Source organism: Podarcis erhardii (assembly GCF_964252035.2).
Source record: "Podarcis erhardii genome assembly, chromosome: 4".
Classification (NCBI taxonomy): Eukaryota; Metazoa; Chordata; class Lepidosauria; order Squamata; family Lacertidae; genus Podarcis; species Podarcis erhardii.
Window position 1 is genome coordinate 28,055,850 of NC_138508.1, and position 16,924 is coordinate 28,072,773.

The 16,924-nt window shown below is 41.4% G+C and overlaps 1 protein-coding gene across 3 annotated transcripts in view; it reads left to right on the top strand.

Annotated features, from left to right (window-relative positions):
* The window catches only part of MTUS2 (microtubule associated scaffold protein 2), a 305,328-nt gene that overhangs the window by 220,875 nt on the left and 67,529 nt on the right, over window positions 1-16,924 (top strand). For all 3 annotated transcript variants that reach the window (XM_081860085.1, XM_081860086.1, XM_081860084.1), the window contains one exon: window positions 6,028-6,189. In XM_081860085.1, the coding sequence (XP_081716211.1) occupies window positions 6,028-6,189 (162 nt within the window). The remainder of the gene's footprint in view (window positions 1-6,027; window positions 6,190-16,924) is intronic.

Genomic DNA, 16,924 nt, shown 5'->3' on the forward strand with positions numbered 1-16,924 from the left:
CTGGTACCATTTCTTACTACTCTTTTTGCAAACTCTTTTCTGTCCCTGATCCTCTTCTGTTACATCTCTAAATTCAAGATAGCCACATGACATGATGAGGCTTCTTGATTGCTGGCTGATAAACTCAAAGGCTAAATATTGAGTGTTGATTACAAAGGCACAGTCTAGTAACCTTAAAGGCTGATTGTCCAAAAATGAATACTACTGTCCCAATCTAAAAACCTCTCTGCACTCCACCACACACATGGAACCCTTGCAAGCATTCCAGCCCATTCATTTCAGTGATGGGAATCAACTTTTGCAAGTAGACTAAACTTGCATTTAGTATGGTGCGTCCATTCACCTGACCTTTGGTCTGTTGGTGTTACAGCTACTTCTCGGGAGGTTAGAGGCTGTTTCAAGCAGCATGTATTGCAAACCATATTGCCAGGAATTATGGGATACATATTTAATACTATGCTGCAGGCTGTGTTCATTTCCGCCCCCCCCCCCAACAGGGAAATGTAAACAATGGTGTTTTGCATGAAATATTTCCCCTTACAGTATTGGCATAGGATTTGTGTCTTTTAGTTTTAAGCTGTATCATGTTATTATTCTGAGCAACAGAAACTTAATTCACTGTTATTGTGACACCCCACTCTGCCCACTCACCCCCTGCCAGCCCCCATTTCATTTTGTATTGTTGTGGTCCTTGGAAAAGTCAGTTATGGAACTGATGGCAATGTTTCCTGACTGAGTAGCTACTGTCTACAACATAGGTTTCACCCTCAAACAAATTTTGCCAGTTTGATTTTAAGCAGGACAAAATTTGGGAGACTAGGATTAAGATGAGCCTGCATGGTATAGTTGTTAGACTAGCTCCTAATTCAGATTGTGTTGAAAGCTATAGAGAACCATAGAAATGTAGAGTTGGGACAGGCCCTGAGGGTCATCCAGTCTAACCCCCTGCAATGTAAGAATCTAATATGGGGCTCAAACCCATGACTCTGAGATTAAGAGTCTTGTGCTCTACCGATTGAGCAATCTTGGGATACCAGAGTTTAAATTCCAGCCATGAAGTTCACTGGGTGACTTTGGGCCAATCACTGTCTCTCAGCCTTACCTACCTCAGAGGATTGTTGTTGTTAGGAGGAAATGGGGAGAGGAAGAACCATGTAAGCCACACATTATTGGAGGAAACATGACGTGTATATGTAATACCAAATAAAACAAATGTACAAACAATTTAACCGCTATGTTCAGTTCTGCATTCTCCTCACTGAGGAAAGGTTGCAGCACCTGGGACCTTTTCATTTAGGGAAAAGACAATTAAGAGGTGACATGACACAATATTATAGAATGGCATGGAGGAAAAACTTTTCTTTGTGCATTTTCTCCCTTTCATGACAATACAGTTTGGATATCCAAGGAAGATTGGATATCCAAGGAAAGTAAATCTTCACAGTACATAGTTAGACACTGGAACTCACTCCCACTGGAGGCAGTAAGGGCCACCAGCCTAGATGGCTTTAAAAGAGGATTAGATGGCTTCCTAGAGGAGAGAGCTATTTAAGTCTACTAGCCTCAGTGGCTTCACTCAGCTTCCATAGTCAAAGGCGTTGTTGCTTCTGAAATGCCAGCAGCTGGGAACACAGGAAGGGAGAGTCCTTTGTGCTCAGACCCTTCTTTCAGGTTTCCCACAGGCATTGGGTTGGACACTGCTGAGAACAGGATGCTGGACTGAGATGGGCCATTGGCCTGATTCAGCAGGCTCTTCCTTTGTTCTTTATGTTCTTGCCCCACAATTTCAAAAACCTTCTTTGTCAGATACTGAATTGTTTTTAAAGTTTCCTCTCTTCTGAGAGTATTCTCCTTGACTCATGTTGTCTGTCTGCAGAACCAAAACGTATGCACTAACAAGATCAGTTTGCATATAAGGGGCATTTCCTAGTACAATATTGTTTGGTACACAAGCAGGTCGTATTTGGGGCTGCCTTTCCGCCTTCCTACGATAATGCTACAATTAGTCACTACATCTGCTGTATTTCAAATGCTAACAGTATTTATTCAAAGCTGCATTTCATACTAAATAACTTTAAAGGCATTCCCCCCCCCCCCCGGTTGGTAATGAAAGAGCCTTCTCAGAAGAGATTATGTAACTTCCCCTGACACCTCATACTTCAAACAGAAGAATGACTTCCACGCTGGAAGCCAGCCAGATTCGTAAATTGAAGTGTTCTCTGTATAATAAATTTCACATAAGAGAATAACAGATAAGCACATGAATTTTCAATAAAAAAGACATTTGACATATTCTACTGGGCAAATAATAATAAAACATTTTCTTCTTGAAGGCAACTTCTTCCCTAATTTGAATTTTAAGCTAAATTGGCCAGAGAGAGGGAGAGAGATTCCATAGGCAAGCTGTCCAAATGAGCTTAGTAATCACAACACCATGAATAATAAATAGCATTAAGATTATGTGGATAGTTCATTTGAAATGAGATTTATTTACTTATTTTGTTAACAATGTATTTATACCACCCTTCATAAAAATTCTAAGACTGTTTGCAGCAGTAAAATGTAACTTAAGAAAGCAGTGTGTTGAAGCAAGATCAATTAAAAGCACTTCTAAATAAACAAATAAATAAATGTAGTGTCCTATGACACTTTTGTCACATTAGCAGAGGTGGGCACAAATTTGCATAAGACAATACATTCAGAGTAAAATGAGGGGGGAGGGGAGATTTTGGAGAAGAATTAGTGGAGCACCTCTGGGAACAAATCTAAATTAGAACACGAGAAAATGTTTTAAAGATAGCACATTGTTGGTACATGTGCCCAGCCAGGTTATATAGAATTAATACATCCAATCTTTGCTGGCAGTAATGCCGCTTACCGTACACATCTCTAGTACACATGTGGTGTGTAAAAGTGCATTAATCTCACATCCTATATGCTGCAGTACTTGACTGATGTTTTGTGTCAGGCTGGGTTGCGGAATGTGGCATGCATATTACATAGAGGCCTGCCATAGAATCTAAGAGGTGACTTGAGACTGCATGTCTTAATTACTGTTTGCTAATTTGTGATCTGTTCTTTGCAATTCTGCAACAAAACATCTTTGCTTACATAGAATAATAATCATTCCTGCTCATCGGCCTGTGGTTTTCCTGTTCTCTTTTGACTACAGCAGGTTGCTTTTCTTTTGAATTTTTAATGTTACTTTATTATTTGAGAAAAGGCCCAATATGTTTGTAGGAATCCATTCCGGCTTCGGATGTGCTGCTTTCAGCTGGGACCCACACACGTAAACAGCAAACTTTATGATGGTGTGTGTAGTTATAGCCAAGACACACACGTCTCTCACACACCTGCCTCGGCTGGAAATGTGTTTTCTTTCTTGCTCTAAAATGGATATACGGTATATTTATAATAAAATTTAAAGTTTGCAGAGCCAAACCGAGGCAATGTTTTCCTGCAACCAAATCCACATGTATGGATAGGGTGACTGCTTCTTTAAAAGGCACAGGCATATAAATAGCACTGCATTGTGTTCTTTTAAATATGATAGAGTAAGCACAATACAGTAGTTTTCCTGTGGAATTCTGTACAGTATATCACTTGCCTTATACCTCTCCCCCCTCATTCTGTTGCGAGCACTGAAGCCACAAAACACTGTAATCTCTCAGTCTACTTAAGCATCCCATTTACTCCCAGCGCTGGCCTTTTTAGAAAATGTTTTAAAAGCACTGATTTCCATGCATATTCGAAGAGCACAGCAGGAATTATTTTCTGGGGTGGGAAACAGTTGAAGAGAATATACAGGGGTTGCAAAGCCTGATAATTTGTGATTAGATATGAGAATGAGATCAATATGGATGTGCTGATTGAAAGAGATTGTACTGGAAAACGATAATAAAAAAAACACAATGCAAGGTTCCATTCTGAGAGAATGGCAGTTTGCACTTGTTTCCTAGTAATATAGTAGGAAACTGAAATCACAGGCAGAGAAATGGATATGTTTCCCTTTCTTGCAGCAAACATAAACCAGTTTGCTTTTCAATCAAAAGCACAGCTACTATTCTACTGAAAGAGGCCCTTCCCTAGGCAAGATGAGGACGCAGGAATGCTTGCACACTCTCAATGAAACTACAGCAGTCTTCCCTCAACCTGGGACCTTCCAGGTGTTTTGGACATAAAAAAGCATCACAAATACAGCATATTTTTTAAAAAATAAATAGCAAACCACCAATAAAACAATTGCAATCTATAAAACACTATTAACAAAGTAGCAACTAAAAAAAAAAAAAGCTAAACATCTCAATTACAGCAAAAGTCATATTATGTGATTAACAAATCAATAGGGCATGTATAATCTATAAAACAACATTACCAAAATAGCAACTAATAATAATAATAATAATAATAAAAAGCTGTCAAGTTCACACACTCTCTCTCCCCACAATTCATAATCTTTCGCTCATTTCAGTTCATTGAAAGACATATAAATACATATAATGCCCATTGTTATGCCAACTCAGATACTGTGCTGGCTGATGTCTTTGGGCAGTGGGCTCTCAGGTCCCCTTACCAGTGGTAAGGTTAAGTGCTTTCTTTCCTGGCACTACCGCTCTGATCAAAGTTGGAGCCTCTCCTCCTTCTCCCATGACTGCTTTTTAAAAAAGTAGATCTGTTCACATCTCATCTATGTTAGTTCTCAGAAGACCAAGTAGATTAAAAATGAAGCCTTTAGTAAATAAGCCTTTTACCATTCCACTTTGTAAAAGGTAAAGGGACCCCTGACTGTTGCGGCGCTCATCTCGCTTCCGGGTCATGTGGCCAGCATGACTAAGCCGCATTTGGCAAACCAGAGCAGCGCACGGAAATGCCGTTTACCTTCCCGCCAGAGCGGTACCTTTTTATCTACTTGCACTTTGATGTGCTTTCTTTTATAATTATGTTTATTGAGCTTTTACAAAATACATTAAACAAAAAAGAGAACAACCACACACACTTTAAAAGACAAGTACAAGATAAAAGAGGAAAAAGAGAACAAATACAAGAAAAAAGAAGAAAAAAGAAACAAAAAAACAAGATCAGAAATTACCACGTTTATCATACAACAAACAAATTTACAGACACTTGACCTCCATCCAACTCGGTTTAGGTTAGGTAATCTTATAATCTTTCTGCAGTTGTATTATACTAATTCAGTACATCGCAGGTGTTAAATACCGTCTACTGTGACATTAATAGTTCCCAGATTAACTTCAATATAACTTAGATATTTATTCCAATCCTTTTTTAGTTTTGCATTATTTTGATGCCTAATTCTTTGTGTCAATCTCGCTAGCTCTATGTATTGAAACAGTCTCATTTGCCATTCTCTGACCGTGGGGGTGTTGGGGGTTTTCCAGTTTTGCGCTAGTAAGATCCTGGCCGCCACCGTAGCATACTGGAAAAATGTTTGGTCCTCACTTTTAATCTCGTCTCCGATCATACCACTTTGATGTGCTTTCAAACTGCTAGGTGGGCAGGAGCAGGGACCGAGCAACGGGAGCTCACTCCGTCGCAGGGATTCGAACCGCCAACCTTCTGATCGGCAAGCCCTAGGCTCTGTAGTTTAACCCACAGCGCCACCCACGTCCCATTCCACTTTGTACATAGCTGCATACACACCATACATTTGAAGTGCATCTGAAGCACACACACCCCCTCAAGAATCCTGGGAAATGTAGTTTGCGCCTCACAGATCTATAATTCCCAGACCCTTAAACTACTGTCTCCAGGATTCTTGGTGTATGTGTGCATGTGTGCATTTTTTAAATGTATGGTATGTATGTAGCCTTCCCGCGGAGTTGATTGAAAACGATGCAGTACATCCACTCCAAAGGAAGTACAATTTAACTTCATAATTACCCAAGTATTTCGGAGCAGCAAACTTTTTAAAATTTTTGGTGAAGGTTTGAAACGGCAAATACAGATCTAGCAATTTGTATCTATTTTTTATGAAGTTCTAATTAGTGTGGCTTTGGCTTCCCGCAGGTTCAAACTTTGGAAATGAGGAGCAAACCATTCCTAAGGCAGCTGAGCCTTCTAAAGAAACACTCAAGGGGGCCAGTAGGACTCCACCACAGGCATCAAACAACGCAGCAGCTGCCCGTAGGAGTTTACTTCCAGCGCCGAAGACTGCCGCAACACCTGCTGGTGAGCTTTTCAAGCATGCATATCAGAGTCCGTATAATGTACATATACATATACGTGCATGTTCCTAAAATGTGTGTTATGGCTTGGTCCTCATTTTCTGGCACTTAGAATTCTTCCACCTGCAGGGCACCAGGGTTATGGGTGGTGACCAAATCCTTTCTCATTTTGTAAACAGCTGCTGCTGTTTAATGCATCCTTTCCTCCTGAATGCATGGTCCTTTTTGGATGTATTAATTTCCCTGAAAATTCCCTGTGAAGCATTTGCACCAGTCTATCTTCTGGTCATTGGTCATTTTGCTTGTCATTCACACCAGTCTACCTTCTGGCCATTTGGCATTTTGCTTTCCCTTGGGGTTATTATTATTGATTTAATACATTTATATTCCACTTTTCCTTCAAGGAGCTCAAGGTGACGTACATAGTTTTCCTCCTCCTTGTTTTATATTCACAACAACCCTGTGAGGTTGGTTAGGCTCAGAATGAGTGACTGGCCTAAGGTGAACTTCACGGCTGAGTAGGGATTTGAACCCTGGTCTCCCAGGTCTTGAGGGATGCGGGTGGCGCTGTGGGTTAAACCACAGAGCCTAGGACTTGCCGATCAGAAGGTTGGCGGTTCGAATCCCCGCGACGAGTTGAGCTCCCCTTGCTTGGTCCCTGCTCCTGCCATCCTAGCAGTTCGAAAGCACGTCAAAGTACAAGTAGATAAATAGGTACCGCTCTGGCGGGAAGGTAAATGGCGTTTCCGTGCGCTGCTCTGGTTTGCCAGAAGCGGCTTAGTCATGCTGGCCACATGACCTGGAAGCTGCATGCCAGCTCCCTCGGCCAATAAAGCGAGATGAGCGCCACAACCCCAGAGTCGGCCACGACTGGACCTAATGGTCAGGGGTCCCATTACCTTTACCTTTTACTCCCAGGTGTTGGTCCGACACTCTAACCACACTAGCTCAGATATAAATAGGGCTAATATATGGCTCGCGTCCACCATTCCTTTTGATAATGCAAACCAACCATTTATCTTTAAAGTAAAGTTACCCCTGCCCGTACGGGCCAGTTGTGTCCGACTCTGGGGTTACGTGCTCATCTCTCTCTAGAGGCCGTGAGCCTGCGCCATCCAAAGACACTTTCGGGTCACGTGGCCAGCGTGACGAAGCTGTAGCTGGCGAGCCAGCACCAGCGCAGCACACGGAAACGCCGTTTACCTTCCCGCTAGAAAGCGGTCCCTATTTATCTACTTGCACTTAAGAGTGCTTTCGAACTGCTAGGTGGGCAGGAGCTGGGACCGAACGACGATTTAACAGTAATGTAATTAGCATTGTGAGGACTGCCCATAGCTCAGTGGTAGAGCATCTGCTCTGTGTGCTGATGGTCCCAGGTCCAATCCCCATCATCTCCTGGTAGAACTGGGAATGGTCCCGTTGCTGGATCAGGCCAGTGGCCCAACTAGTCCAGCATCCTGTTCTCACAGTGGCCAACCAGATACCTGTGGGAAACCCTCAAGCAGGATCTGTGCACAAGAGCGCTCTCTCCTACTGTGGCTTCCAACAATTGGCATTCAGAAGCGTTGCTGCTTCTGACGAAGGAGGCAGAGCTTAGCCATCATAGCAAGCCATGGATAGCTCTCTCCTCCATGAAGTTGCCCAAGCCTCTTTCAAAGCCATCCCGGCTGGTGGCCATCACTGTGGGAGCAAGTTCCATAGTTTCACTAAGTGCTGCATGAAGAAATTCTTTCCTTTGTCTGTCTTGAATCTTCCAACATCCACCACTGTTGTGGTGCTATAAGAGAAGGAGAAAAAGTTGCTTGTCTTCTTCTAAACTAAGAAGTCCCAAACACGGCAACCTCTTGATCATTTGGGTTGCCCTTTTCTGAACCTTTCTCAACTCTCTAATATAATTTTTGAGGCAAGGCGACCAGAACTATATACAGTATTCCAAATGTAGTCGTGCCATAGATTTGTACAGCTGCATTAGGATGTTGGCAGCTTTATTTTCATTTCCTGCCTGAAAATCTGGAGAGCTGCTACCAGTCCGTGTAGACAGTACTGATCCCAATGGACCAGTGGTCCTCTTCAATATAAGCCAGCTTCGCCTGATGCTGTTTTATCTCTCTTATACACGCTCTATCACGCTTATTCCTGTCAATTTTTCACATTACTTAAGGTGAGAAAGCACAAGTAGGTGGTTTGGGAATCATTATTTTTTATTAAATTAGGAGAGAAGGGGTAAAAAGGCTAAAGATGAGCTGGAGAAAGGAGGAAGACAGCATAGTGTTTCTTTCACAGCAGAGCTCTCTGGTCCAAGACAACAAATGTTGTCTAACCACTGCTATTTATTTTCATGTCAGGTCTGATATTTAATTGTGACACTTATCTAAGCACAGGTTAAAAAGCCAAGAGCGCAGCCAGCAGTGACATCAAGCCTGTTGTTGAAAGGAGAGGAAGTTTTGAATTCTTCTAGATAGATGATGTATTGCATTAGAGAAATGGCTGGTTATACCGGGATTTGGCTTTGGGCAAACATACATTGTCATTGTAGCTTTATCTCCACCAGTAGTCATCAGGGGGCAATAATGGAACAAGGCAAGGCAGGGGAGAAAGAAGACCTCACTTCAAAATATTTCAAGAACTCATTAAGGAATAATCTGCCCCTTCCTCCTTTCGGCCCCTGCTGGCTGCCCTTGCAGCTGTCAGCCACTGACAACAGTCCTGTCAAGAAAAAAATGATAAATACCCGTTCTGGGGGAGGTGTTAAGTGAGGCTGCCAGCCTCATTTTTCTGAAAGCCATAAGTGCTAGTAAGAAACTTGTCAACATTCTTCTGGTGGAAATCAAAACATCAAGCAGCCCCCAGTAAGAAGCAGGTGAAGCCTGGAAATAAGGTGCTGGAATCAGCTCCACAATTTTGGTACCTAAAAAATACATAGCTTTAGAAAAATATGAAACTATAAACTGGGGGTAGATAGGGGAGAAATTTGATTCAGTTCACATTCAAAGGGGAACCTACCTAATTCGCAGTTTCCAAAACAACTGAACCGAAATACACCAATCCTTCAAAATTCTCACTGCTCTGAATTTTGCAATGCAGTTGGAAAATGCCCAGTGATCTGCTAGGATAAAGTGTGCATACAAAATCATGTATTAGGAAAAATAACATACAAAATGCATTATATTAGGGAAGATTTTAATTTGCAAAAATGTGTATATTGGGACTAATTTGTACTAAATTTGTACTAATTTGTGGTAACTAAAAAGATGGTGAATTTTTATGAAGACTTTTTTTTAAAGAACACCTCAAACTGATGTGGGGATGTGGAGGACTTCAGACTGGAATAATGAGAAACTAAGAGAAACTGAAACGGACGTCCCTACCATAGGCCTGCATTTATTTTTTTAAAATGTAATGCAGGAATATCCTTCATGTCACAAAAGGAGGTTCACATTCCTGCCACACATTAAAAAAAGACATGAGGAGGGCACATGGACTAGCCTCATCTCTCTTCCACACAAGGGGGGACCCTGGCCCAACCAGCCCTGCCTCATATGGAAGAGCATACATCAGCAAATATGCAGAGCCCTTCACACCATACAGATGGAGAAGAGGAATGGTTGCTGCAGATGTCAGTGGTGAGGTTGGGGCTGGTCTAAAGCAACTCCACAACCCTTTTCATGCATTATTTCAAAGCATGGGGAGAGTCATCAGAACACCACCACCATCTTAGAATGCACCTAGCTCAGGCTCAGCAAATCAGCACATCTTTGTACAATTGTTTGGGATTATCTGTCCTTATAAGTAATGATGGGAAGTTGAATGCATTGAGCTGCCTCCATCTATCCCAGTATGGCCTACTCTGACTGGCAGACTCTCTGGCAGAGGTTTTTGCCAACCAGATACCAACTTGAGATTGTGCAAACAGTTTAACCTGAGACTTCCTGCCTCTGGGCTCTGATCCATCAGCTTCGTGGGAGAGCATATGAGCCGTGAAAAGCACTGAGGTCTGGTTGAGGTCTTTCTCCTCCCATTTCATAGAGGAAAAGATTGATCAATCAGTCTAAATATGATGTAGAATAGCTTCTTCTAATTACTATTTTAAAAGTGTTTTCTGATGGAAAGAAATTAATAGGGAGAACAAAGGAAGCTGATTCATGCAGGATCCATTTATTTGTACATCTTGGCCAATATTGTCTGCTCTAACTGGCAGCAGCTCTCCAGGATCTCAGGCAGAGCTCTTTCCCTTGCTACCTGATCCTTTTTAAGCTGGAGAATCCAGGGACTGAATCCTTGTCACTGAGCTGTGATCGCTCCCCCACAACACCTGAGGGCATATCCAGATGAATGAATCCTACTTTTTATTGATTTAAAGAAGCCAATGCTGAAGTAGAGAGAAATGGATGCATTTATGTTGTCATATCACGAGCCTCAGTCCATTACGTATGTGTATACACCATGACCACCCTCATTGTGTGAAGGTGGTGTTTATTATTTATAGTATTTATTTATGCAATTTAAAGACTACCCTATAAATGGATATATCTGGGTGGCATGCAAGGATTAAAAGAATATTACAATGAGACAGAATCAATACTGTACCATTATAAAATCACAAATCATGTTAAAGCAGAAGACAGGAAAAGAAGCTTTGCAGCAGCTCATTGATTTGAAATGGAGGGCCAAGGAGTAAAATCCACAGATTTAAAACCAGGGGTGTATTGACTCCCAAGCTAACAGGACTAAAGCCCGGGACTGTTTTGCACCCAGCCTCTAATGTCTCGATCAGGTCTTCATGCGGTGCACACACCACCAGTCAGCTGTTGGGTGGGACAGCACCCACAGAGGGCAAGGGAGAGGCAGCAGAGGCCAGCACTGTGAGGAAGGGAGACGAGAGCCAGCCAATGAGAGTGCTGGTGGTGACCTCTGCTAGGCAATCAGCTCTGTGGGAAGAAGCCAAGCCAATCTCAGCTCAGCACAAGCAGCAAGTACGGGTGAGAGCCTCAAGATGCCCATCACCCCATTAGTTCTTCTGCCCAGCAGAGAGGGCAGGATTCCTGGAGCTTGTCATCACTGTGATTCTCTGGTAGGAAAGAGTGGACTGGCAGACCCCACATCACATTCCCACAAAATGTCATCTCTTGGACTATAGTAATTCACCATTTTAAGGTGGAGACAGACATAATCTAAAAAGAGGACCAAGCATGAAGAAGAAGAAGAGGAGGAGGAAGAAGAAGAGGAGGAGTTTGGATTTGATATCCCGCCTTTCACTCCCTTTAAGGAGTCTCAAAGCGGCTAACATTCTCCTTTCCCTTCCTCCCCCACAACAAACACCCTGTGGGGTGAGTGAGGCCGAGAGACTTCAGAGAAGTGTGACTAGCCCAAGGTCACCCAGCAGCTGCATGTGGAGGAGCGGGGAAGCGAACCCGGTTCACCAGATTGCAAGTCCACCGCTCTTAACCACTACACCACACTGGCCAACTTTCTTCCACCTTCACAAGCTGAGCTCCACACACAGTAGTGGACGGCGTGGTAAAGGAGAGGCACTCATCTGACCTCCCGGCTGGTGAGTCACTGCTGCTTTCCAGTAGGGGGAGGGGGGCAAGGTGGCAGGGAGGGCAGCACCATGCAAATGCGCTGGTATCTTCAGACCAGCACGCTGTCCACTACTGGACATGATCAATAGGGAAGTACCAGTAAACTCAGGGAAACAACAACAGTGTTATTGTTTGAACCCCACCCATCTGACTGGGTTGCTCCAGCCACTGTGGGCAGCTTCCAACAGATATAAAAATGTAATAGAACATCAAACATTAAAACTTACCTGTACAGGGCTCCTTCAGATGTCTTCTAAAGTTGTATAGTGCTTTATTTCCTTGACATCTGATGGGAGGGCATTCCACAGGGCAGACATCGCGACTGAGAAGGTCCTCTGTCTGGCTCCCTGTAACTTCACTTCTTACAGTAAGGGAACCACCAGAAGGCCCTCAGAGCTGGATCTCAGTGTCCAGGCTGAACAATGGAGGTCTCCTGAAGTACAAGAAAACTTGAGGATAAAACATTAAGAAAGGGAGCCCCCCTAACAGGTCAATGAAGACTGAGTGTCCTCAGAGGTCATGGAATGCTGACTGCTGAGGGGGAAACAGGATCTAATGGAGTATTCTTGAATATGGCATGGGTGGCTGTTGGGAACCCTGAACAGGAACACACCACACTGCAATATTTTTTTGGCAAGTCCCAGTTGTTACAGATAATAATAATAATAAAGAAATAAGAATTGCGGTGACTACGACCAGTGGCTGCCACAAATGAACAGAAATGGCTTTTGAGAGATTGACTCCGGAAAGGAAAAAGTATGTTTGAGCTGGGCCAGTGCTCTAGAATATTACATCTCTCTTCCCTCATTATTCCCCATGGTGTATGGAATGAATAGCAGTGGGTGAACTGCCTTGCATGCCATTTAGCTTCAAATAGGAAACATCTGAAAGGAAGGGCTTCACCATAGCGCTTGAAATGCATGCATAGCGGAGGAAAGTGCATCATTGTAACAAGGTGTAAGTGGGAAATTCATTTGCAAAGGAACAGCTTCAAGCATCCTAATGAGAGGAATGCAACCCTGCAAAGTTCCATTTGAAATATGTCATGTGTTGGGTTTTCCTAGAAGAGGACTGTTCCTCCTATACAATCTCATTTAAAAGGGAAATATAAATCCCGGGTAGATAGCAGATCTAGTATTTTCATGAGATCTGCTTGTCATCTAAATTAGGCAACGGGGTACCGATAATCTTTAATTAACACAACTAGTATCTCACCATTTTGCTGCACCACAGCAATTCAGACCGTCAGAAACAAAACAAAAGAGAGAGAGAGAAAACATGCGCCTAGCATGGGACAACAACATTAGAAAATAATTGCCATGCAAATTGTGTTGATGACAGGAGTTGATTGCTTTTCTTCCACTCTATGAAATGAGTAAATTTAATTAGATTTCACTGTATTACACCATCCACTTATGCATATTTGGAACTTTCTCAATTTTGCATACTTTGCTGGCATGTCAAAGATTAAACAGAAAAAGATTACAGAGGAAGAGGAGGGAAGGAAGATAAGAGACTGGGGGGGCAGGGATGAGAAAGCATGGGATTTGTCCTTTCATACTCTAGTGAAATAATTGTGCTGCATGAAGAAATGTTGTGAGACATGTTTTATTTATAGAAAGTTGGTAGTTTTCAAGAGAGAAGGCAAATATTGGTCAAGGTACTCTTACTTGCTTATTTAAAATATGCTATCTCAGAAAATGATCTAGATGTAGGAACTAGTTTTGTCACTGGTGCAAAGGTAATGGTCACAAATAATTGGGAAAAGAACATACTTCCTATTGAATCTAAATGGATCAAAATGGTTTGTTCCGTTGTGTCAATGATCAAATCAACCTACTATAAAAGAATATAGTATAGAATCTGCCCAATAGGTTTATGGAGAGAGGGGTGTTTTTTTAAATAAAGCTCAGGAATAATGTTTAATGACAATTATCTGCATCGCCAAATCATGCCCTGAATTGGATCAGAGGGGTGGTTTGCACCACATTAGAACCTTTTAAGGAAGAAAATCATTTTCAATCCTAACCCTGTCTATTCAGAAGTAAATCCAAAGGGAAGTAATCCTAGGTAACTGGGGCTAGGATTGCAGCCTTAGCTGAACAAAAGCTGGAGCAATGATCCCACTGCCTCCTCTTAACCTTCCAATGGCTCTCTTGGGCAAAAGAAGAGTAAGTCAGCTGCCCACAATCACAACTCGCCAACCCCACAAAGATACATGGCCTTTTTGCAACAAGCATGTGATCTAAAACTTAAAATCAGGTCTAGTTTGACTCTTACGTACATATATAGCCTTTTTAATAAAAAGACAAAAAAAGAACAGGAAAATCAGTCACTTTCAGTTGGTAAAGGACAAAAATAATTACTAGCAAAAGAGTCAAAGTCAAGAAATAGAAAAGAACAAAAAATGAATCTTCCTAGGCTGACAAATATACAGTTCGGTCCTTGTTTCCTTACTTATTCATGTTATTTCCATCTTGTCGAGTAATTCTCTAGTGAGAACTGGATTGTTCTTTTCTCATAACCTTTTCATATTTCTAGCTTATCTCATCTTGTCTCAAACAGTGTGTGCAGTAATGGCTCATTACTTAGGAAGGGCATGACTGTTCGCGAGCATTGGGGTGATGGTAGGAAGGCAAAAAAGTTATAATTATTTATCTTTCTCTGCAGAAGGCAAAACAAGTCTCTCCCCCCCCCCCAATTAGTAGGTAGCTTGGAAACTCCATTAATAATGTTTCTGAGGGTGGTTTCATTCAAACTTAGATCAGGTAGCCACAGTGGCCATTTTTTGACATACGTAATCGGCTTACTATACTAATATGCATAAATTCCCATAAAAAACCAAAGAAGAGGCCTCTGCCGGATCAGTCAAACGTCCATCTAGTCCAGCCTCCTGCTCTCACTATTAACCTTCAGACATCTTTTGAATACCCTTCTTATTGCAACACACCCATTCAGCTGTTTGTTTCCCTTTTCTAGATAAGCCAATCGTTACTGTGATTGATTTGTGGTCTATGTTGCATCCAGCTTCGACAATTCATGTGATTGGGTGGTGTTTAGAAACTTTTGTAAATTAAATAATTAAATAAAACGTTATAAACTCCTTGGCTACAACTTTGCAGACAGTTTGGCTGCTGAAATTCCACCGAATCCAACCCCTAACGGACCTTGGGATGGCAGCTTGGACTTAACCAGAACTCACATTTTGACATGCATAGTAGTGGGTTATATTGCGCCATGTGCTCTTTCAGACATTATGAAAGTTTTGAGAAGCCAGCAGCAGTTGTTGTTGTTGTTGTTGTTGTTGTTGTTGTTGTTGTTGTTGTTGTTGTTGTTGTTATTATACCACCCTATACCCGGAAGTCTCAGGGCAGTTCACAGAATAAAATATTTAATGAAATAAGTTAATTATCCAAATGCAGAATTGCAAAAAAATATGCTTGTTTCTCTCCTACCGCTTCCAATTACAAAGCATTAGAGCCACAGATTTCATTATTAGCATTCTCTTTATTTGAAGTCACTGAAGATACATACTTTGACAATATTTCTTGGAATTTTATGAAGAAAAATCTTAAGGGAATGGGAGTGGGACGGGGGTTTGAAAATGGTATAGACGCAATTTACTCAGAGCAAAAAGCAAAATTGATAGTTAACAATGTGGTGTCTGAAGAGTTTAAAATAGAAAAAGGAACACGACAGGGCTGCCCTATCTCTCCATTGTTATTTATTTCGGTCCTGGAGGTGCTCTTGAATATGATTAGAAAGGACCGGTTGATTAAAGGAATTTAGGTTGGAGCTAAACAATACAAACTTAAGGCTTTTGCAGATGACCTGGTTTTGACATTACAGGAGCCAGAATCTAGTACGAAAAGGGTTTTAGAATTGATTCAAGAATTTGGTCATGCGGCAGGATTTAAATTAAACAAGCAAAAAACTAAGGTTTTAGAGAAAAATTTAACACCAATGGAAAAAGAAAGGTTTCAGAAGGAGACAGATTTAACTGTGGTTAAGAAAGTGAAATACCTAGGGATTAAAATGACGGCTAAAAATTTGAATTTATTTAAAGATAATTATGAGAAATGTTGGTCAGAAGTTAAAAAAGATTTAGAAATTTGGTCAAATTTGAAGCTTTCCTTGTTGGGTCGAATTGCTGTTGTAAAAATGAATGTATTGCCAAAAATGTTGTTTTTGTTTCAAACTTTGCAGATTGTGGACAAGATGGATTGTTTCAAGGGGTGGCAGAGAGACAAGATATTGGTCATAATATCATGTTTGCTGACTGGGAACAGTTATGCACCACTGGTGTGAATTTTACGGCATGTAATGCCCTAAAAGAAAATATTATGAAAATGATGTACAGATGGTACATGACCCCAGTCAAGCTTGCAAAAGTATATCATTTGCCTGACAATAAATGTTGGAAATGTAAAGAAACTGAGGGAACATTCTTTCACCTCTGGTGGACGTGCCCAAAGGTGAAGGCTTTCTGGGAAATGTTCTATAATGAACTGAAAAAGGTATTTAAATATACCTTCCTTAAGAAACCAGAGGCCTTCCTTCTGGGCATTGTCAGCCAACTGGTGCCAAAGAAAGATAGAACGTTTTTCATGTATGCAACAACAGCAGCAAGAATACTCATCGCAAAGCATTGGAAGACACAAGATTTGCCCACCCTGGAAGAATGGCAGATGCAAGTAATAGACTATATGGAGATGGCAGAAATGACTGGCAGAATCCGAGACCTGGGAGAAGAGTCGGTTGAAGAGGACTGGAAGAAGTTCAAAGAATATCTTAAGAAACATTGTAAAATGTTTGAATGTTAAAATGATGTTGGATATAAAACCAATAGGGCATCAGCGATATAGTTAAAAGGAATATGCAAAAAAAAATTAAAAGAAAAGAATGGAAAGACCAGAGCAAAATTATGTCGAAATTAAATAAAATGATATAAGGGATTGAGTTATAAAGAGTATGTAAAAACAGACCTAAAAGGAAAGGGAAATTCGGAGACATAATAGGTTGAAATGTATAATTTTTAATAAGAATGGAAAGAGGGTAAGGAATTGCTGAATTTGATTGTGTAAAGGGGAACACAGAAAAGGGAGATGCGAGGAAGTCAGGAAAGAGGGTTATAAAGACAACAAGCAAAAAATTAGA